Below are 22587 nucleotides of genomic sequence, written 5' to 3' on the forward strand. Positions count from 1 at the left end.
ATGTCTTTAGAAGGCAATATTGTTGTTATTGTTTAGTCATTTCAGTGCTGTCTGACTCTTTGTGACCCCATTCGGGGTTTTCTTAGCAGAGATACTAGAGTGGTTTGCCATTTCCTTCTCCAGCTCATTTTATAGATGAGGAAACTGAGGCAAATAGGGTTAAATGACTTGTCCAGGGTCACATAGCTAGTAAGTGTCTGAGGCCTGATTTGAACTCAGGAAGATTCCCAGGCCAGTGCTCTATCCACCATGTTAGAAGGCAACAACTCAATGAAAAGAGAAGGTTATAAGAACACAAAAAGCTAGATCTTCAAAACAAGGTAGTTTTTAAAAAGGAGTTCCTCAAACTAATTGATTAATCAATAAGCATGTATTAAATGCTTACTGTGTGCCAGGAACTATGCTAGGCTTTGAGGAAACATGAAAATGAAATAATCCCTTCCTTCAAGGAGCTTACTTATTCTACCAGGAGAGATAGAATGTGCCGAAATAAGAACCCACAAAATAAATAAAGTAAGTTGGGGTGGGTGGGGTGTGGAAGGCATCACTTGAGCAAAGTTTTGAAGGAAACGAGGGATTCTAAGAGGTGGTGATGAGGTGAGAGTTCATTTCAGGCATGGGGGACAGCCAATGCAAAAGCTTGGAGATGAGATTGGAAGTTGTGTATGAGGAATAGAAAGAAGGTTAATTTGACTGGACAATAGGGTCTGGGAAGAGGAATATTGTAAAAATAAGGTTGGAAAGGCAGATGGGAGCCAGGTTGTGAAGGGCTTTAAAAGCTAAACAGAGCAGCTGAAGTTTGATAAAACTGTAGCCTGGAACTTGCTCCAAGGGCAAAAGAGAAGGATGCTCATGGTTCCCCACGGCCTCACTGGTTTATTTTTCCTGGTCCACTTCCAGGAGGCATTCAAAGGACTTATTGCATTCCATACTTCAGTCAAAGAACTTCATTCAGTTCCTGCCAAAGTACATGAGGTACATTTGAACATCATCATGACAGATAAGCTAGCATTTACATAGCACCTACTATGTGCTAAGGGATTTACAAATATGATCTCATTTGATCCTTACAACAACCCTGAGATGTAGGGTTACTTCCCCCATTTTACAGATGAAGAAACTGAGGCAAAGAGAGGTTAAGTGACTTGCCCAGGATCAGACAGCTAGTAAGCATCTGGGGTGGGATTTGAATTCAGGTATTCCTAAATCCAGGCCCAGCACGCTATCCACTGTGCCACCTAGTTGCAAATATACATCAAACATAAACTGCAACATTGAAAACAACAAGAATAATTATCCCACCTTCTTGGGTAAGCATCTCAAAGTACTATTTGCATCACATCCACATTAATATTACATGAATTAGACATAGCACAATGCAAAGCCCGTCTGGACCAGTTGCTCCATTAACTAAATTACTAAATTATATGCAGGACATATCAGGTGCACACATAACAGTGGTATATGTGTACCCAGAGTAAGTAAGCAACTAAGCAGAACTAGCAAAAACAAGGCATAGTTAGCAGCGAGCGCTGCAGAATGGAAATAGTGCTTCTAGGTCTCTAGAGTAACAACCCATGCATAATTATTAGTAAATTTAGCAAAAAAATGCAAGCCTCAAAAGGATGCATCACTAATAGTCAAATATAGCCACAATATAAGCAGAATACCACACACAGGCAAACAAATATTAACATCACATTAACAAAAATATAAATAAGAAAGTCTGTGATAATTGACACTTTATCAATATACACAAATACATTCATTTACACGTAGAGCATATTTTGCATCCATAAGCATTAGTGTTGTCATTTGGCATATGAGTAACCAATTTTCCTGCCCTACCTCCATTCCCCCATTATAACATCATAAATTAGCCTAGTCACAGATGAGATGGGTCTGGCTCTTTTGGGAGCCACTGACCTTTCAGTAACCCTACCTGAGCTGCTGGATAGTATGTGGGTGGGACATGGGTGCTCCCAGACCAGTAAGCCTTCATTCCCAAACCTGGGCTTGGAAATGGTCCCAGCTAAATATTAACTTTTTTAAACACTCTAGATTGCCTAGGGTCTCCACAGCTGAAGGAATAGGCAGGAAAGAAGCTACTTTAGGTTAGCCACCTCTTACCCTCATCAGGTCCCAAAGTGTCTCTCAATCTAGGGGAACGAGTAATTACAGTATATAGTATTTTCTTTACTTGAAACTTCACTTTCTGATCTATTATCTGACTTAGCCTCTCTACAGCTGGTGGGAAGTCTCTTAGAGTACAGTTTAACCAATTGTCCATCATTTCTTTTGGGCTGCTCATCAAAGAGTCCCCTATAGGCAATAAGTGGTTTTTGGTTTTTTTTAATTATTATTATTATTAATAATAATAATAGCTCACATTTATATAACAATATCAATAGGTATTAAGTGCCAACTCTGTCCCAGGCACTGAGATAGGTACTAAGAATACAACCATAAAATTGAGATAGAAATCCTCAATCAGCTTACATTCTTTAAAAAAATAAACTCTCTAGTGCTACTTTATTTTTTAATTAAACTTTTAAAAATTAACAGAAATCTATTTTTCCCTCCCATCTCAGACCCCATTGAGAAAGAAAAAGAAAAACAAAACCATTATTTCAAATATGCTTAGTTAAGCAAAACAAATTCCCTCATTGGCCATGTTCAAAAAATGTCTCATTCTGCCTCTGAGTCTACAATCTCTTTGTCAAGAGGTGGAATCCTGGATTGGCATTGCATTGATCAAAGTTCTCCAACTTTTTCTTTAGTGGCCCATACGTAAGAAGATATTCTGGAGGTAACTGAAGCTGGATTTTCCATACTCAAACCAGTTCTCAAATTTTCCTATTTTTTTCAGCGTCTGGTCGCAGTTCAACCATCTAAGTCCTATGAATGATGTCATTTGATCAGGAATGACAGGCTTGCCAAATGCAGGGTCAGGTCTCAGAGCAAAGAAGAGTAATTAACTTATTTAAATAATTTTGGAGTGCATACTAAATCATACGCAAGAGCTCTGCTAGGTGAGAGAGAATAGGTTAAGAGTATGAAGGCTGAATGTCCTCTATGGAAAAAGGGAGAAATTGCAGCCTTTGGGAAAGTCGAAATATATGCACTGAATACCCCCTTCATATAGCCACTGGGCTGTTGGCCTAAGGCTAGCGCCATCTGGTGGCCAAAATATATACTATCCTCCATACTTAGTTATTTGATTAATCAATTAAGTGATAGCCTGCTTGTCTGTAGGTTAGAGAAAGTAGTGTAAAAAACTAGGCGTGGGTGATGATAGCACCCCACCAAATGCACACGTAGCATACACATATGCACACCCACAAACACCCACCATTTGTCACATAATAGCACATTTATATAATGTGAAGGTTTGTGAAGAGGTTTCATCACAACCTCATCAAATAGAAAAAGACAAAACATGCTTTAGCAGTTCAGAGAAGAGTGAGATCACAAGGAAAGTCTTCATAGAGAAGGTAGCATTGAAGCTGGGCCTTGAAGAATGGATGGATCTTGGAAGGTCTGACGAGAGACAACTGTCCAGGCAGAAAGAACAAGATCAAAATCTTGGACAGGAAGTTGTGACTTAAACTTTCTGAAATTCACTCATTTAGCAAGTTTTGATTTGTGTTGTTGTTTTTACTATGCTATGGTTTTGCATGGCAGACTGTGTTAGTTTTAGGTAACAAAAGTGTTTGGGGGAAGATGCTATTAACTTAATTGCAGAGATTTTTAATTAATTTGCAGAGGGCAAGCAGAGAATGAACTGTTTTTAATGGAAGGGGAAGGAAGAAAAAGAAGGACAAGATAAAAAATTTCATTAATGGTGTTAACAGCTGCTTAATCCCATAACCATGGTTCAGTGCTAACAGCCTTATCATTTTCATCAGAAAACATTGCTCATCAGGTAGAAATTTTGCCAGTTTAAGGTTGTGAATAATTTCATTACTTCTATCTATTTTCAGGGGAAAAAGTATTGCCACATATTTGGAAAGATAGTCTACACAAGTAGGTCAGATTATGAGCTAATAGACATTTTTTTAAAAGTTCTATGCTTGATTATACGTATTTGTTACAAGATTTTTTTTTCCCTTCTCAATTTTCAATTGGGCAGGAAAGGGTTTTTTTTCTGGGGGGAAGGATAAAGGGGATAAGAAATAGTGATACTCAAAAAAAAAGGATCTTTGCAACTTTTAAAAAAAATAACAGAAGCAAACAGAAGGAAGTTCAGAAGAAAGCACAAAGAGGACAGTTTTGAAAGTAATATGTGGAATTTACTACATACTTTAAAAAAAACCCACATGATATGAAAAAAAGATTCAGTTTCACCCACAATTCTTTTCATGTGGCAACTACACATATGGAAATTTTCCTTTTCCTTTTTTTTTTTTTTGGTGCTTAGGTTCAGAATTTAAAAATTAAATGTAAAAGAGTTGCTAGCTAGACTCTAGTAATGAAAGACTTTAATAGTTTGTATTTTCAGAGCATTTTATAATCATTAATTCATTGATTCACACAGAGCTAACGTGGATCTATGATAATTGTTGAAGTATCCCAAAGCATCTAGTGGTAAATGGCTAGAGTAGTAGAGAGAAGATTACAAGTCTTGTCTCCGTAGCTTACCAGCTATGTCACATGGGACAAGTCACTTAAAACTTTTCTTTTCTTCTTCTTCTTCTTCTTCTTTTTTTTTTGGCAATTGGGGTTGAGTGACTTGCCTAAGGTCACACAGCTAGAAAGTGTCAAGTGTTTGGTCTGAGGTCACATTTGAACTCAGGTCCTCCTGACTTCAGGACGGGTGCTTTATCCACTGTGCCACCTAGCTGCCCCCTTAAAAGTTTCTTGACCTCAGTTTCCTCATCCTGAAAATGTGAGTGATAATACTTGTCCTACCTATTTCTCAGGGTACTTATGATAGCTTTGTACATTGTAAGGCACTTTGGAAATATGAGCTATTGGCCTTCTGATAAAGAAAGGATGATTTAAAACTCTTCATACCAGAACCAAGCTTTGCTAAAATTATGAGATAATTAAAGTTTGTCTTTGTTGCCTCTGCCTCTTCCCCTTTTCTTAGCATCTTTTCCCCCAAGGTACCTGAGCCCTCATGCTATTCCTATGAAGAAGAGAACAGATAAAAGAGGAAAATGTGATATGTCACTAACCTCGAATCAATTTGATGTTATCCCTTCCAGAATATTTGCATTTTAATTTAAAATTTTTTTTTAGGCAGTTGGGGTTAAGTGACTAGCCCGGGGTCACACAGCTAGAAAGTGTCAAGTGTTTGGTGTGAGGCCAGATTTGAACTCAGATCCTCCTGACTCCAGGGCTGGTACTCTATCCACTGCACCACCTCGCTGCCCTGAATATTTGCATTTTAAAGGCAGGCAGCAGGAAGGAAAATACAAAGAGATTAACCTCTTATGGCTGAACTTTAGATTCTGTGGCACTTGAGAGAGCTAAATATTTGAAGGCATTGCAACCTGTCTAATGTCCCTAAAATTACACTACAGAGACAAAAACTTTCTCTTTTTCAAAAGTACTGCCTAGTTCTGTGTAACAACCACAGCCCATGATGCTGAGAACGTACTAAAGAAGTAGGAAAAAAAATCCCTACTCTTCAGATAACAAATATATTCTAAATACAGGCTTCACTCAGGAAGATTTGGGGTAAAGTATTCAGATCTATATAATAAACTAATACAGGGACTATTTTGAGTTCTCCCATTAGGAAATAGCATGAGTAAAGTGGCATTTTAGGAAGAATAACAATACAGTTTCATAGATTAGAATAGGAAGGTGGCCAGAGTCAGGGAGGCTAATGAAGAAGTTACTGGCAACAGTTCAGATGTAAGGCAAGTAGAGGCAAGACTCAGATTGTATAGTTAGATCAGAATCCCAGGATTCCAGAGTGGTAAGGACCTTCATAGCCCACCTACAACAGTCCATAACTTAATACGGCACCCCTGCTTATCCTCAACCCTTGAGGTACTTTATCATAAATTCCCACCAAAGGAATCAATAGACTGGCACCTTCAAATCACCTGCTCCCCATAACTTGTTTCAAACTATCTGTGATTTCTTTATTGAACTTTTTTTAATTTATAAAAATTCCTGTAATTTCTTCAGTATAGAGAATACAATTCCTCCATCCCATATGATCTCACAATTTTTGATCCAAACTTGTTTCAAACTATCTGTAATTTTGTAATTGAAAAATAATTTTAACTCAAAAAGCCCCCTGTGATTTCTTTAGTATGAGGACTACAACCCCTCCACCTCAAGTGACTTTATAAATACAAGTTAATCAATCAATAAATATTTAAGTGCCTACTATGGCCAGGCTTTATGCTAAGAACTGCTATGTTAATCAAATAGACAAAGTTTAGCCAGAGTTGCCTCTTTCTTTCTTTCTCTCTTTCTCTCTCTCTCTCTCTCTCTCTCTCTCTCTCTCTCTCTCTCTCTCTCTCTCTCTCTCTCTCTCTCTTTCTTTCTCTCTTTCTCTCTTTCTTTCTCTCTCTTTCTCTTTCTCTCACCTTCTCTCGCCTTCTCTCACCTTCTCTCTCTCTCTTTCTTTCTCTCTCTCTCTCTCTCTCTCTCTCTCTCTCTCTCTTCCTCTCTTCCTTCCTTCCTTCCTTCCTTCCTTCCTTCCTTCCTTCCTTCCTTCCTTCCTTCCTTCCTTCCTTCCTTCCTTCCTTTCTTTCTTTCTTTCTTTCTTTCTTTCTTTCTTTCTTTCTTTCTTTCTGAACAGTGATGATTTTGCTTTCAACAGCCTTCCCTTTGATCAATCAAGCATACAAACACTTATTATTAAGTTCCTACTATGTGCCAGGTTCTGTGCTGGGTGTCAGGGACACAAAGGTGAACATGAAATGGTACCTGCTCTCAAGGAGGTTATATTCTATTCTAATTTTTAGATAAAATTTTATTGATGCCGTTTGTTTTTACATCACAGTAATCTCCGGATATATCCCCCTAAATCAGCCAGTGTACCTGTTACAAATTAAAACAGCTTAACAAGACCAACTCACTCAGGGATCTCATCTGACAACATCTGCAACCAGTCTTCTATGCCCTGTGTATGGTCTTCGACTTCTCCAATAAAAAGAGAGAGATCCAGTCTTTTCTTTGAATATTTATTTTGAAATTAATGATATTCTTCTTGCAGGCTCTTCTCATAGATGAGAACAAAGAAGGATTCTGTGGAGGTACAATATTGAATGAGTACTTTGTCCTTTCTGCTGCTCACTGCATGTTCCCATTGAAGAGATTCCAAGTATTGGTAGGTAAGTGACTACAATTCACGGATCACATCAGTGACTGAAATTAATATGAGCAACGGCCACAAATCTCTCATGGTGAATGTCTTTCCAATCTAATCCATTATTAAGTGCCTACTATGTGCAAGACATTATGTCCTTAAGGAGCTTACATGCTACAGGCAAGTGGTGGGAAGAGAGTAAAGGGAAGTAGAAATTGCTTTCTATGACTAACTCTTGTATATTTTTCCTGAATATTATTTCCCTTGTTGGTTCTCATATCTGCTCTGTTACAAAGTGCCATCTTCATATATGAAAAATAATCAAATACATGTTAGTATGAAAGATTGCATAAAGTAGTGAATGGAGGATTGGCCTTTGGCACATACTACTTACGTCACTAAACCTCTCATGGCTCCAGGCAACAGCCTGAGACTATAAGTTACATAGGATTTGCTGATCTGTATCTGATACAGTTTCCATACCAGAAGGTCCCCACACTATTGACCAAAAAAAGTATCCAAGTCCAGATGCGTGTATCTATCTATCTATCTATTTGCATGTATACATGCACTGAGGCATGTATACATATATACTAGCTATTTCTTTAATGTGGTTCTTTGAAAAAGTGGCTGATCCGGCAAAGGGCTTTGGGATCTGTTGCACTACTTGTAGTTGGACTCTAGTTCAGCCACCAAAACCATAATAAGTGTGACTTATTCACATGAGTGTTCTCTGTCTCTGTCTCTATGTTCCTTTCTGCCTCTGGCTCTCTTTTTACCTCTATCTCTTTCTGTAACTCTGTCTCTTTCTCTGTGACTGTCTCTCCCTTTCATTTCCTCCTCTTCTTCTTCCTCCTCCTTTCTTCTTCTTCTTCTTCTTCTTCTTCTTCTTCTTCTTCTTCTTCTTCTTCTTCTTCTTCTTCTAATTCTTCTTCTTCTAATTCTTCTTCTCTTCTCTCTCCTCTCTCTCTCTCTCTCTCTCTCTCTCTCTCTCTCTCTCTCTCTCTTCTCTCTCTCTCTCTCTCTCTCTCTCTCATAAATATTCAATACCATTTCACAAGTGGGTATCCAAATTTAAGGCTAACTCCAAAGCAGCTCACTTTCTTTCACTTATAACAGCTTATGTATATGAAGTGTTTCATGGTTTAGCACAGGCAATGCTGCATAGTGGTTAGAGGGACATCTCAGAGCCAGGAAGATGATTACCAGCTATGTGACTCTGGACAAGCCATTTAAACTCCCAGTGACCCCAGGCACCTCTCTAAGCCTAGAAGTGACAGACAACTTCCCCATCCTGGGATTTCTCCACATGGATGAAATCATGGGTCTAGACTAAAGGAAGTGAGTGGAGGTGGGGTGGGGGGGAGCATCATGAAATACTTTCCCACTAATCCTGCAAATTTTGCAATTATTACTTATTCACGCTTTACAGATAAGGAAATAGAAGTTTAGGGACTTGCCCACAGTGGCACAACTAAAACGCTTTGGAGTCCATCCTTAAAATCCAGATCATCTGATTCTGAGTCTGTTGGTCATTATACTACTCTAACTTGTTTTTCAAATATTGTTCTCTTCTACTTTCACGATCACTTAGCAGGTCCTTATTAAATACCAACTCTGCCTCTAGCTCTAAGACAACATGACCACTTCCTTCTTATTTTCTGGGCAAAGGGAAGTTAAATGGCCAGCAGCAGGGGGACAGTAGGAGGGTGGAGAAGGGGCTGGAAAATCTACAAACTATACAATTCATCTTAAGTCATCAAGAATTGGCAGAGGTTCGAGACTCATCTTTGGTTGCTAATTTTTTTTGTTTGTTTTATTTGTTTTGGGATCTTTTTTTGAGACTGGGCCCCCATCTCACTCAGGCTAGCCGTACAACAGCCACCTGTGGCTGGTCTCCAATATTGGTTGACATGGAAGCTTTGACCTCCTTTTTTCTGACCTGGGACATTTTGTTCCTCCAGGCTGTGAGCCCCTTGACAGCAGGGACTGTCTTTTTTTCTTTCTTATGCCCAGTGCTTAGGACAGTGCCCAGCATACAGTAGGCAATTAATAAATGTTGACTGACTTTCTGGTGACTCCCCCCCACTCCTGAGGATTCATCATATTAATGCTGGACTTAGCGTGGACCCCTTTAGTCCTGCGCTTCTCAGACCTCCCAAACTCAAGTAATCCACCAGTCTCAGCCTCCCCAGGAGCGAAAACTACAGAAATGGGCTGCCATGTCTGGCCAGTTCCTGGTGGTTTAGATAAAATTGCCTTTTTCTGAAGCACCAGGCAGCATGGTTTCTCTGTAAATAATAATAATAATAATAATAACAGCCAGCTTTAATAATAACAATAAGGATAATAGCATGCATTTATATAGCACTTTTATTAAAATATTTTTAAAGTACTTAACCCAGTGCCTGGTACATAGTAGGTGCTACATAAATGCTTATTCCCTTCCCATCCCTTCCCCACTTTAAAGTTTGCAAAGCACTTTCTACGTTATCTCATTTGATCCTCATAACAACCTTGTGAGGCACGTGATAGTATTACCTTCATTTTATAGATGAAGAATTGGTACTCAGGTTAAGAAGACCTGCTAATAAGTGTCTAAGGCGGGATTCAGACTTGGCTCTAGCCACTGCACCAACTAGCTGCCTCGGTGAATCAATCAGTGAGCCCTTCCTAAATACCTGCCATGTACCAAGGACTATATACCCAGCATGGTGAGGGAGACAAAAGAAACATAAGGTGGCGTTATAGGATTTAGGACTAGAGGGAACCTTAAAAATTATCTGCTATAACCACGGTGGCAGGTAGGTGGTAAAGTGGATAGAATGCCAGGCCTGAAGTCAGGAAGAGTCATCATCATGAGTTCAAATCTGGCCTTAGACACTTCCTAGCTGTGTGAATCTGGACAAGTCACTCAACCTTGTTTGCCTCAGTTTCCTCATCTGTAAAATGAGCTGGAGAAGGAAATGGCAAACCACTCCCGTATCTTTGCCAAAAAAACCCAAATGGGGTCATGGAGAGTCAGACATAACTGAACAACCATATAACCTTCTCATTTTACTGACGAGGATTCCAAGTCCCAGAAAGGGAAAGAGATGTGTTATCCAGCTTGTAGGCTGCAAAGCCAGAACTTCACTCTCATCTCTATCCTGGCACAGTACAAATGGATATGGGTGGGACGACCTGAGTCCAAGTCTCCACTTTTATCCCTTTAGTTACGTGACCTTAAGCAAGTCCCTTAAACTCTTTGAGACCCAGTTTCCACATCTATAAAATAAGTGCTGGACATGGAGTTGGAAAACTGGATTTTGAATCCTTTATCTAATACCTACAAGTTATGTGATTATGGGCCTCTATAAATCTGTTTCCTTTTCTATAACATGGGGATAATAAGCTCTTTATTTTCCTTTTCATAGAATCTCTATGAGAAAAGTGCTATAAAAATCTGCACCCTTGTAATTACCTACCTCGCAATATTGCTTTACTGAATTCAGTTCTACAAATGTATATTCAATGCCTGCCATCTGTTGTGCTGGTCCCTGGAAGAGATACAAACTTTAGCTAAGGCACAGTGCTTGCCCTCAGAGAACTCGTAGTCTAATCAGATCAAAAATACGGTGTATATGAAATGAGCACTAGCTAAATTCTGCTGCTATTGCTATCATTATTATTAGGGAGTAAAACCCACATGATTACAAAAGCCTCCTAAATGAAAACAAACTAATACAGACCTTACGGATTCTTAATCACTCCCTCATAGGTGAGCGGAACACCGAAGTCGAGGACGGTAATGAAGAGGCCCATGAAGTAGAGAAGATCTTGGCACACAAAGGATTCATCAGAGAAACTTACGACAATGACATCGCTCTGATCAAGTTAAAGAAACCGATCCGCTTCCGAAGGAACGTAGCTCCCGCATGCTTGCCAGAAAAGGACTGGGCTGAGGCAGTTCTGATGAATCAGAAAACAGGCATTGTCAGTGGCTTTGGGCGCATCCATGAAAAAGGCCGCACTTCCTCCATACTCAAGATGCTCACAGTCCCCTATGTTGATCGGAACACATGCAAGTTGTCCAGTACCTTCACCATCACCTCCAACATGTTCTGTGCTGGCTACGAAAACAAACCTGAAGATGCCTGTGAGGGAGACAGTGGAGGCCCACATGTGACCAAGTATAAGGACACTTATTTTGTCACTGGAATTGTCAGCTGGGGAGAAGGATGTGCCAGGAAGGGAAAATATGGAATCTACACAAAAGTCACAGCCTTCCTTGGATGGATAAAAAAATCCATGAGAACAAGGAAAGCTCAGTAGAACTGGCTGAGGCTTCTTCAGTCAGTGGTCAGCTCCCCTTCTAGTCCTTCTCATCTGACCAAGTGCTTCCTCTATAGGTTAGTTCCAGTTACTGCAGAACATTCTCATTAAACAGAATTCTACTCAAGTGATTATGCTCTTCCTCTGTGGTTTGAATCCATGATTAGGTTTCCAAGTCTCAAAAGGGAAGATTCAGCACAACTCCATACCCTCTCAGAGCAATATCATTATTCTGATGCCACTTCAGGTTTTCCTTAAATTGCTAAATTGCCATCTGGTCTGTTGTTCACATTGGTTTTCTCTTATTCAATTTGAAGTGGGAAAATTCCAGTCTAGACTGCTCATTCTCACCTTGCCCTTGCCAGCTTGGATAGATTTTCTTTTAGAAATCCCAGCACATTTTGATAGAAATCTAGAGTATCCTGACTGTCCCTACTGTTTCATAAGAAGTGCCATTTAAAAATAAAATTTTAAAATTTTGTATTAGCACAGTCTTTTTCTTTACTTGGCAATGTTTTATTTCATCAGCCATGTATGATGGCGCTTTGGTAGGTCATTTTGTTGTTTGATCATTTCTGTTGTGTCTGACTCTTTGTGACACCATTTGGGATTTTCTTGGCAAAGATACTGGAATGGTTTGCCATTTCCTTCTCCAGCTCATTTTACAGATGAGAAAACTGAGGCGAACAGGGTTAAGTGATTTGTGCAGGGCCACACAGCTAGTAAGTGTCTGAGGCCAATTTGGACTCAGGAAGTTGAGTCCTCCTGAGTCTAGGCCTGGCACTCTATCCACTTTGCCACAAAGCTGCCCCTTAGTGTAGGTCATAGCAGGGTTGCATGAAGGCATTTCATTGTTACAGGCACATAAAATATAGGAAGAAGAAACCACTCCTTCTCCCACTTTCCACCAATGTTTCTAGTGAGCTTAGCTATCAGTCAGCATCAGGCCAGCCAGTACCATTTGAGGATCTATATAGTACCTATTGCTTCTCCAGGAGCATCAGAACAGTTATAGAAAAACCTAAAGCCTCAGGTCTCTGCTCGGCATATTTCACAGAAACTGTTAGCTAATTAGGAAAAAGCAAGTCAAGTCAACAGGCACTACTTTGAGGGGGGAGGTGAGGGATAGAATTTGGAACACAAAACTTCAAATAAAAATGTTTTAAAATAAATGAATGAATGAATGAAAACCTACTATGTTCCAGACACTAAGCTCTGGGGATAAAAAGAATGGCAAAAATAATCCTTGCACACAAGGATCTCACAATCCAACAGGGAGTTGAATGGGAACTTCCAACTGGGCCTAGATATCCCCAGATGGGACAGTGATCCCTTCCAGGGTGATTATGGTGTTGATTAATTACCAGCATTATTTCATCCATTCTAACCATAAGAATAACAATTTCTGACCTATTATAACATTGTAGGTAAGAGCTATCCTGTGTTTGGGCAAAGCAAGTAGTTCCTGACATTGCATAATGAGATTAGGCCTTAAAGACCCCAACCAGCCCCTAAGCACTTTGTGCCAAAGGGTACCATTTCTTATGTCCTAGCCTGCAATTCCCACTATGTAAAAGTCACTGCTTTGAGTTAGGTACAAAAGGTAGGGACAATGTCTTTAGAAGGCAACTTTTAACCCCCATGTGTGTGAACCCCATCCGTATTATTATGGATTAATTTCTTAGAATTAGAACCATAGAATTCTCTGGAAGGAATCTGACAGATTATCTAATCTGTGCATTTGATAGATGAGTACAGAATTGAAATTACTATGATAAGACTAGAATTTTGCTCAAGGTGCTGATGTCTGGGGTGGGGGTGAGCTTCCTTCTTATGGTGACAGATACCCTACATCTCATGCCCACCCCCATGATCCTGTCATCACGATCCCCTCTCCCAGAGCTCACCTTTTCCATGTTCCAACACTCTGAGAATCTCATGCTAAATTTTCTAATGCAGGGGTTCTTAACTTTGGATGCCTTAACTTGGTTTAAAAAATTTTTTGATAATTTGGGCTGCAAATGCTGGAGTCATTGCATCTCCTCCCACTGACCTTATCTGGAAGAACCAGAACTCTCGGGGTACTGGTGAAGATGTAAAAGGTTATATTAAAAAATTCTCAGGGAGAGGAGGTTGCTCAAAGAAGTACAGTCTTTAAAACAACTTTAACTGAAGAGGAGGAGGAGGAGGAAGAAGAGGGAAAGAAAGAAGGTGCCAAAGCAGTTGAGGAGGAGAATGTCTCTCACCAGCAGGGAGACCCAAGAACACCCAAGAGAAGCTGTGCAATTATGTAAACTGTTCAAATATCTTTCTCAAAATAAAAAAACTGCAGTAATCCTTATCTACATACACTCAGAACCTTCTCAGAAGCACAAAGTCTTTTTGTATTTCCTTTATGTGAATTTATAAGCTGGAAGCCTAATGGCCTTAATTTCCTTTTTGACACTGAAAAACATGTTTTATAAAAGAAATCCTATCCATAACTTTTCTGTAAGATGTGAATTTTTTTTTTAAATCTCTCAAATTTTTCTGCCATTTTTGTGTTACTGGAATTTTCTTGGTCTTTATTTTTGAAAGATTTTGTGAGAAGAGAAATAAACCACCATGTGTCTGGGAGTTATTTGGAGATTTCTCCATATAGACTAGCATTGGGCTATTATTGATAATTCTCTATTCTGCATAATGGTGCTGTGAGGGAGAGGGAAAGCATTTTCAATATTTTGGACATTTTTGTACTGGGTTTTTTTTTGGTAATACAAATTTTTGATACAGATTTTTTTGATAGAAAAAACAAAACTTTGTAAGAAAGTAATATTGCCAAATCATAACGTGAACGCTCTGAATAAAAGCTACAACAAAAAATTTTTTTTTTGATAACTGTATTTCAGTATAACTGGTTTCATTTGTTATCCTATGTATTTTATTTTAAAGACTTAAACATTATTCTGAGAAGGAATCATTAGATTTCACCAGACTTTTAAGGGAGTCTGTGACACCAAAAAAGTTAAGAGCCCTGCTTTCAGGAATAGGCTGCCCTAGTACCAAGTGCTAAACCAGTGATTTAATAGTCTTCTGGGCCCCTGTCCATACCCCCAACCAAGTTAATTTGTCCTTAACACAAGAATCCCTAGTTACAGATCTGGATGAAGCTACAGCATTAGTTAGCTGACATCTTGGAAAGCACTGAGTTCCTGGCTCTGAAAAAACTAAGACACAGGACAGGTGAGTGTCAATGGAGAGAGTGAAAGGAATATGCCAGTTACAAATGTTGAGTGGTTGGAGACAGGCTAGGGAGGACTGAGGTGGGGAGGTAAGAAGTTTTAATGTACAGTTAGAAGACAGGAGAGCTAGGGAGGGATAGGCTGAGGGCCCCAGGGTAGTAAGACCTGGTCTTGGACAAGAGGATACTTTTGGGGAAGAAACTGAAAGAGAGGGAGTACTAACAAGATAAATGCTAATACTTAAGGCAAACATCTTCTTAACAGTTTTACCCAGAGTAAGCCCTACAGGAAATTCCTAAGGATCTTAAAGAAACTAAACAATAAGAAAATCACAACTCATACTCTCCAGGCAGATGATCTGATAGCAAGGTCCAGCAGAAAGAACTAGGGATGACCTGACCCTTGTTCTGATATCCTGAATGACCTTGCTAGACCAAACTCTAAAAAGTAGGGTGATAAAACCTCTCCTTGGATGTCATGAGAATGCTCCAGACCATTAAAAAAATTTTAATGGAATAAGAAATACTATATAATGGCTGAACAACAAAACTACAAATTCCAGAAGAAATGTCAAAGGCCCGTTTCTTGGTATAGAAATAGAATGAAAAATGTAAGATCCTCAAGTTTTGATGCGTATCTCCATTTTTTTTTGTTTTAAGGAGAATAGGAAAAGGAACAAGACCTCTGATTTCACTGGTATAGGAAACTCAAAGTTGAGAAAACTCCTGTTATGGTTGAAGGTCTGCACCTCAAGCCAACTTAGATCCTTAGACGGTTGCCTAAAACAGTGAGAGGTTAGGTGCCTTCCCCTGGGTCATACAGCCAAGATGTGTCAGAGACAGACTTCAACCCAGGTCTTCCTCACTCCAAGACCAGCTTCCTATCCACTACTCCAAGCACGAGCTATGCCACATTTCATTCATTTTAATTCTTCCTCTAACTGGTCACAGCTTTTTACACCTATAAATACCCTGGCTCTGGCCTCAAAACTTTTAGTTTAACTATAGCAGTGATCTCTAAACTATTTTTTAATCAAGAGCTTCTTTCAGTAAACATTTTTTGAGTGTGCACCCCAATGTATGTGTATTTACTTATTTGTAAATCATAGCATCACTTACTATATGAATAATTACACATTATGGAATATATAAAAATGATATATTTTGAAAATGTTATTTTATTTATAACAGGTAAAACTTTTTACTCTCACTTAAAAATTATTATCAATAAAGATATAATCAGCTTCACTATTTTTGAAAATCTTCATATGATATTTGTTGACACAGCCATTTCAAAGTCTGGTTGTAAATTAGTTAATTTTGATTGGTGGTTTTAACAGCGATCAGCTGAAAAAGATACTTTACAAAGATTCCTAGATCTAAGTGGAAGAAATGAATCATTGATTGCCCTTACTAAATCATGGTGGTTATTTTTCAATCACATCCAACATTTATATAAAAGTTTTTTTGTTGAAATGCAGTCAATTTCCATCTTCTCTGATGTCAATTGACTATTCTTGAAAACTAATTAGAAGATATTGTATTTTTATATTTTTAACAAATGTATTCAAAACCCACTGAAGCTCTTCATTTGGAAGACTTTTAAATAGATTAGAATATTCTTTTTCCAAGGTTTTTGAATGTGCAAGTATGATAATATTTTATATGTGCCACATGTAACATTATTTTCAGCAACCCAGAAAGGAGAAAGTAAGTATACAGAAAGAGAGGAAGGTTAATACTGTCAAATGCTAGAGAGAGGTCAAGGAGGATGGGATTAAGAAAAAAACAACAACCTGGGGCAGCTAAGTGGTGCATTGGATACAGCTCTGGGCCTAGAGTTAGGAAGACCTGAGTTCAAATTTGACCTCAGACACCTGCTAGCTGTGTGACCCTAGGCAAGTCACTTAGCCCTGTTTACCTCAGTTTTTCTCATCTGTAAAATGATCTGGAGAAAGAAATAGCAAACCACTTCAGCATCATTGTCAAAAAAAATCCCAAAAAGGATCATTAAAGAGTCCTACACGATTGAAAAACAACACTAGCAGCGTGACCCTGGGCAAGTCATTTAACCTCCATCTGCATCAGTTTCTTCAACTGAAAAATGGGGATAATAACAGAACCTACCTCCCAGGGATGTTGCAAAAATCAAAGGAGATCATATTTGTAAAGCATTTTGCACCGTCACCAGCACATTGTAAGTCCTTTAATAAACGCTTGCTTCCTGCTATCCTTCCATCGGTAACTTGGAAGAGAGCAGTTTCAGTTGAGTAAAGAGTCAAAGATGACAAGGAGATTGAGAAAGACTAGAAAGTTGGGGATGCCCTCAGCAGAAATAAGGGAGTTTAGGAGAGAGGTAAGTTTGGAGAGGAAAAATAATGCAATGAGATATACAGTGCAAATCACAATTCATCCATGCTGCTAATCCTGTACTACAAACTTTCACACACACACACACACACACACACACACACACACACACACACACACGCACATACACAAAAGTTGAAGGTTGGGGTGGGGGCAATCTTTCCCACCGGTCATTACCCTACAGTTTAAAGTCCCCCTGCTGAGAGGAAACTGGTGCAACCGTGATCTGGATAAAGAGTGTAAAGATGTTGAGGAGTAAGAAGGAATTTTGCCTGTGTGGCTCCTGCAAGGCACCTAGATGGAGGATAGACTATAACCATCTCAAGCTAGCACTTACTTATCTACAGGGGGTCAGTTTGAGACGGGATGGAGATGGAAGAGTCTAGGGAGAAAGCTAATCAGTTTAGATATGTTCAGCTTAAGATGTCTCCGGAACATCCAAAAATCTAATAGGCAATTGGTTATATGGGACCTTGACATTAAAGATCATACTTTAAAAAAAAATTAGAAGAGAAACTGATCGTATACTTTTCAGAGCTATGGACAGATGTATTCTTAACCAAACAAGAGAAAGAGGCAAAATTACAAAAGATAAAATAGATAAATTTGATTACTTGAAACTGAAAAGCTTTACAGACAAAATTAATGCATCTAAGATAAGAAAAGAAGTGGTTAAATGGAAGAAAATACTTTGTATCAAATTTCTCTGATAAGGGTTTAGTATCCAAGAAATATAAACATTTAGTAAATATATGTGTAAGACTAATAGCCATTAGTTCAGAACCTCCCCACCTCTTCATCAGATTATTCCAACACCTTCCAAATTTCTCTCCCTGCTTCAAGTCTCTGACTACTCCAGTTTATTATATACACTGATGCTAATTTTTCTTAAAAGCAGATTTGACCATGCCACTCTTAGACTCAATGGATTGGCCAAAGATGAGCCAGTCATGTGGTGAGAATGAAGAAGTAGCTTCCTATTGCCTGAAAAATATAATATAAACTCAGTTTAGCTTTTTAAAACCTGATTTACTGGACCTTACTCCCCCTTCTACAATTCTGCGATCCAGACAAATTGGCCTCTTTTCTGTTCACTCACAATACTTCATTTCTCATCTCCATGTTTTTATACTGGCTGTCACCCATGCCTAGAATACACTCTCTCTTTACTCCTGTCTCATAAGGTCCTTCTCTTCCATTAAGATCTAGCTCACTCTCTTCTGCATGAAACCCTTCCTGATCCCACCAATTTCTAGTGCCTTCCTATAGTACCTTGTATTTATCTAGTTTGTGTGCATATGTATGTGAATGTTTAATAACTTTATATTTATGCTGTATATATAATTATATATACTTATTGTTTCTCTCATTAGAATGTAATCTCATGGCAAGTAAGGATTGTTTCATTTTTTGCATTAATATATCCAGCAATCAACACAATGCCTGGCACTAAATATGCGCTTGATAAATTCTTGTTGCTTGATTGGTTGAAGATGGGGAAAGGCAGAATGGCATGTTCAGGAGAAGATAAGAGGCTGGATTCACGTCTTGTTTTTCTACTAAATCTAGCAACCCTAAGCAGTTTTTAAAAAGTTTTCTTTGGCTAAGACCCATTCAAAAGTATCTGCTTTTTTTTTTCTGGCTAGGCAACAGGGTTAAGTGACTTGCCCAGGGTCACGCAGCTAGTAAGGGTAAAATGTCTGAGACCGGATTTGAGTTCAGGTCCTCCTGACTCCACTGCCAGTGCTCTATCCACTGCACCACCTAGCTGCCCCTTACTATGCCACCTAACTGCCCCTATCTGCATTTCTCTGAATCAAAATAGTAAGCTATATTAGAGGAAAGATGAAGAGGAGGAGGAGGAGGAGGAGGAGGAGGAGAAGAAGAAGAAGAAGAAGAAGAAGAAGAAGAAGAGAAGAAGAAGAAGAAGAAGAAGAAGAAGAAGTTATTATGAAAAATTGATCCCCTAACTTATTTTCCCAGGGTTTGCATGTAGTTTGCATTTTACACAATTTTTCTAAGCAAAGTTTAAAAGTTCTAGTACAAAGATCTCAAACAGGGTCATTAGAGGCACAAACTCCTATATAAACAAGGTAATACAGAAAAATCAATTATAATCAAGGTGAGTGAGTATTCCATGTCCCAGAATGCTATTAAGAAATCATTGGCAAAGGAAGGTTGACTCTATGTTCATTTTGAAAGAGGACTAAATTTTTTTTAATGTGCCCATGTCTCCCTGATTTTTTATATTAAAACTTTTTCAACATGAAGCAAGTCAGTCACTTTGGGTCTTAAAACCTCAGTTTGTTCATCTGTAAAACAAGGATATCTGCCCTACCTTCCTCAAAAAATTATAGTAAGGACTGGAGCCATGTCCGGTCATCCTGATCTATATCTTGCCACTAGGCCCAGATGACTCTGGAGGAGAAAGTAAGGCTGGTGACTTTGCACGGTCCTCCCTCATGTCAGTCCAATTTAATTGTATGTTACGTTATCACCTCCCTGATGTCATGGTCCTCTTTGATAAGGAAGGACAAACAACAACCTCTGTGAGCAATAGTAGGAGCTGCTCCACTAGGGACCCAACTGGAACTAGCCAGTTGAGCAAGAAGCATTTGCTAATATTAACATAGCATTAGGCACTATACTATGGACGTGGGAGATAAAGACAAAAATGAAACAATTTTGTCCTCAAGGAGCTTACATTCTATTAACGAAACAACATACACAGGTATCCCTTCTACATCATGATTTTCCCCATTGCAGTTTTGATATATCTAGGTTGGCATAAGAAATTAAATGGGAATTTGGGAGGAGTTTTGTGGAAGCTGTAGATGATATGCAAAGGCCAGCAGATGACAGAAAAGGTTTAGAAACCCAGAAATGCATAAAATATATGTATAATATATTGTGTAATATACCCTATGACCAAACACTTAATCCAAATTTTACACTAAGGTGCTGTAGACATCCCATTAAGGAAAAAGAAAAAGAATTCTACTCTGGTACAAAGAGAGAAGCAAAAAATTGTAAGCAGATTTTCCAGATGGGGGGGGAGCACAGTGTGGAAGGGATAACTGTACAAAGATAATGGGCAAACTTTTTTTTTACCAATAGTCCCTGTCCTCAAGGAGCTTACACTGTAGTGAGGGAGAGCACATGTAAATTATGAAATGCCTACACAGTAACTGGGAGGCAATCTTAGAGAGGAAGGCTATGGGGACTAAGAAAGACATCCTGTACAAGGTTCCACCTAAGCTGAAGGAAATTAGAGTGAGGTGGATGTGAGGTAGGGGCACATTTCAGGAAGAGGGCACTGGCAAAGGCACAGAGTTGGGAGATAAATATTATGTACAGCGAACAGTAGGTAGCCCAGTTTGGCTGAAGGGGAGTAATATTCAATAACTTGGAAAGGCAGTCTATGTTGTAAAGGGATCCAAAGAGAGGGGGTTTTTATTTCATCTTCAAGACAAGGAATCACTGGAATTTTTTGAGTATTTCTTAATAGTAAAAAACTATATGAATTCCATATTGCTTCCAAGTGGATCTGTATTTTGAGAATCACAGCATATATTCAAAAATATAGTAAAAAATAGTAAAATAAAAGTAGAAATATAGTAAAAATATATAAAATATATATTAACATAGATAAATATAACACATAATATATATTATATAATATGTAATAATATATAAAAATAGTTTTTATAGTAAAAAATACTAAGATAAAAGTAGAAATATAGTAAAAATATATAAAATATATATTAACATAGATAAATATAACACATAAATAATATATAATATGTAATCATATATAAAAATAGTTTTTAAATATAGTAAAAAATAGTAATTCATTTATTTTGTAATGAAGTGAGTCCTTCTGAGCATTCCCAAAGCGCCACCAATACAATTCCCCTATTTGGAAGAGGTCAGGAAGCCTGCTTCCTAGAGAGTCATGGTGACTTATACTGGAAGGGTTTTGGAAAGACTTTGGAACATTCTGGAACTGGTGGCAGTTTGCAGGAGCCTTTTTGATTGGTGGCATAGCTGGAAGTGAGGGGTGAATTCAATAGGCACTAGATGATGACACCCTCTGCCATTCTCTTTACATTAGCTGCCTCTGGAATAGTGAACCTGGAGATACTTGAACATGCTCAAGACATACTATTATCAATCTATTTAGAGGTGGAAGGGCAGTTAAGTGGTATGGTAGATTAGAACATTGAACCTAGAGTCAGGAAGACCTGAGTTCAAATTCTGTCTCAGACAGTTACCAGCGATGTGACCCTGGGCAAATCATTTAACCTGTCCCAGTCTCAGTTTCTTTATCTGTAAAATGGAGATAATAGCACCTATCTCCCAAGGTTGTTGTGAGGATGAAGTGAGATATTTATGAAGCTCTTAAAGTGCTTTATGTTAGCTATTATTGTTATTATTAGAAAGAACCTTAGGTGATGTTAGCTTATTTATCATACTGAGTCATTTAATGAAATGATTGGTTTATATATGGTTTTGAAGACCCTCTAGTTCTCCCACAACCCACATGCTGAGAACTCCTATGCTAGACCTTGCTGAACAATTGAACAATAACACTCAATAAACCTAAATTTTACAGATTATGTTACAGTTTATGTTTAATTATCGGGTCCTGTGGATATGCTGACATCAAGTGGTTGACATAAAGAATGAAAGTAATCTGAGCTACATTGACTGAAAATCATAATCTGCTACTTATCCAGTTCCCAAGTCCAGGCAGAAGAAAACAAAGCTGACCCAAACATCGGTTGAAATGGGAGCAGCCATGAGAAATCAGAAAATCTACCCTTTTCCAAATAACAAAAATCCTGAATTTCAAGTACTTTAAGTAGAGGATGGGGAAAAAAAAACACAACAACTGAGCACAACGTTGTTATCAACACTACACTGAGCCCAAAGAATAGTGTGAGTCCAATTCCTGCTGCCCTATAAATTTTTGCTACATTTATAGAAGGGTCTGAATTACTGGATGGGGTTCTCGGAGCACTTAATGTATTGGGTGATCTAATAACTTTCTTGATCACTGTGGTTCAGAAGGATATTAGAAAATGCTTTCTTAGTACTAGAAGGAAGGTTTAAAGAAGAGACCTTCTCCCAATTAAGAAAAAAAGAAGAAAGAAAGAAAGAAAGAAAGAAAGAAAAGAGTTGCCCAATTTGTGGATAACAAATATTGACTTTTTTGTACATAGGTACAAATACTGCCACCAGCAGCTTTAGCAAGCATTGCAATGGAAAGAGAAAACAGGATAAGGAGTGCTTTTCCTAAGAAAATCCGCTCTTTGGTGTTTAGAGGGATTATAGAAAGATAGGCATACTAATACAATGTTGGTGAAACTGAGTATAGATCCATCCATTCCGGAAAGCAATTTAG

General features: G+C 38.5%; 1 protein-coding gene across 1 annotated transcript in view; it reads left to right on the forward strand.

Annotated features, from left to right (window-relative positions):
* Positions 1 to 12076, forward strand: part of F10 (coagulation factor X) — a 30753-nt gene extending 18677 nt beyond the window's left edge. Inside the window, exons 7-8 of the mRNA XM_020965187.1 lie at positions 7184 to 7301; positions 11037 to 12076. Coding sequence (XP_020820846.1) covers positions 7184 to 7301; positions 11037 to 11590 — 672 coding nt within the window. The 3' untranslated portion in view covers positions 11591 to 12076. The remainder of the gene's footprint in view (positions 1 to 7183; positions 7302 to 11036) is intronic.
* The last annotated feature ends 10511 nt before the right edge of the window (positions 12077 to 22587 follow it).

This window comes from Phascolarctos cinereus, unplaced genomic scaffold, assembly GCF_003287225.1.
Source record: "Phascolarctos cinereus isolate Bilbo 61053 unplaced genomic scaffold, phaCin_HiC Scaffold_7;HRSCAF=346, whole genome shotgun sequence".
Lineage (NCBI taxonomy): Eukaryota > Metazoa > Chordata > Mammalia > Diprotodontia > Phascolarctidae > Phascolarctos > Phascolarctos cinereus.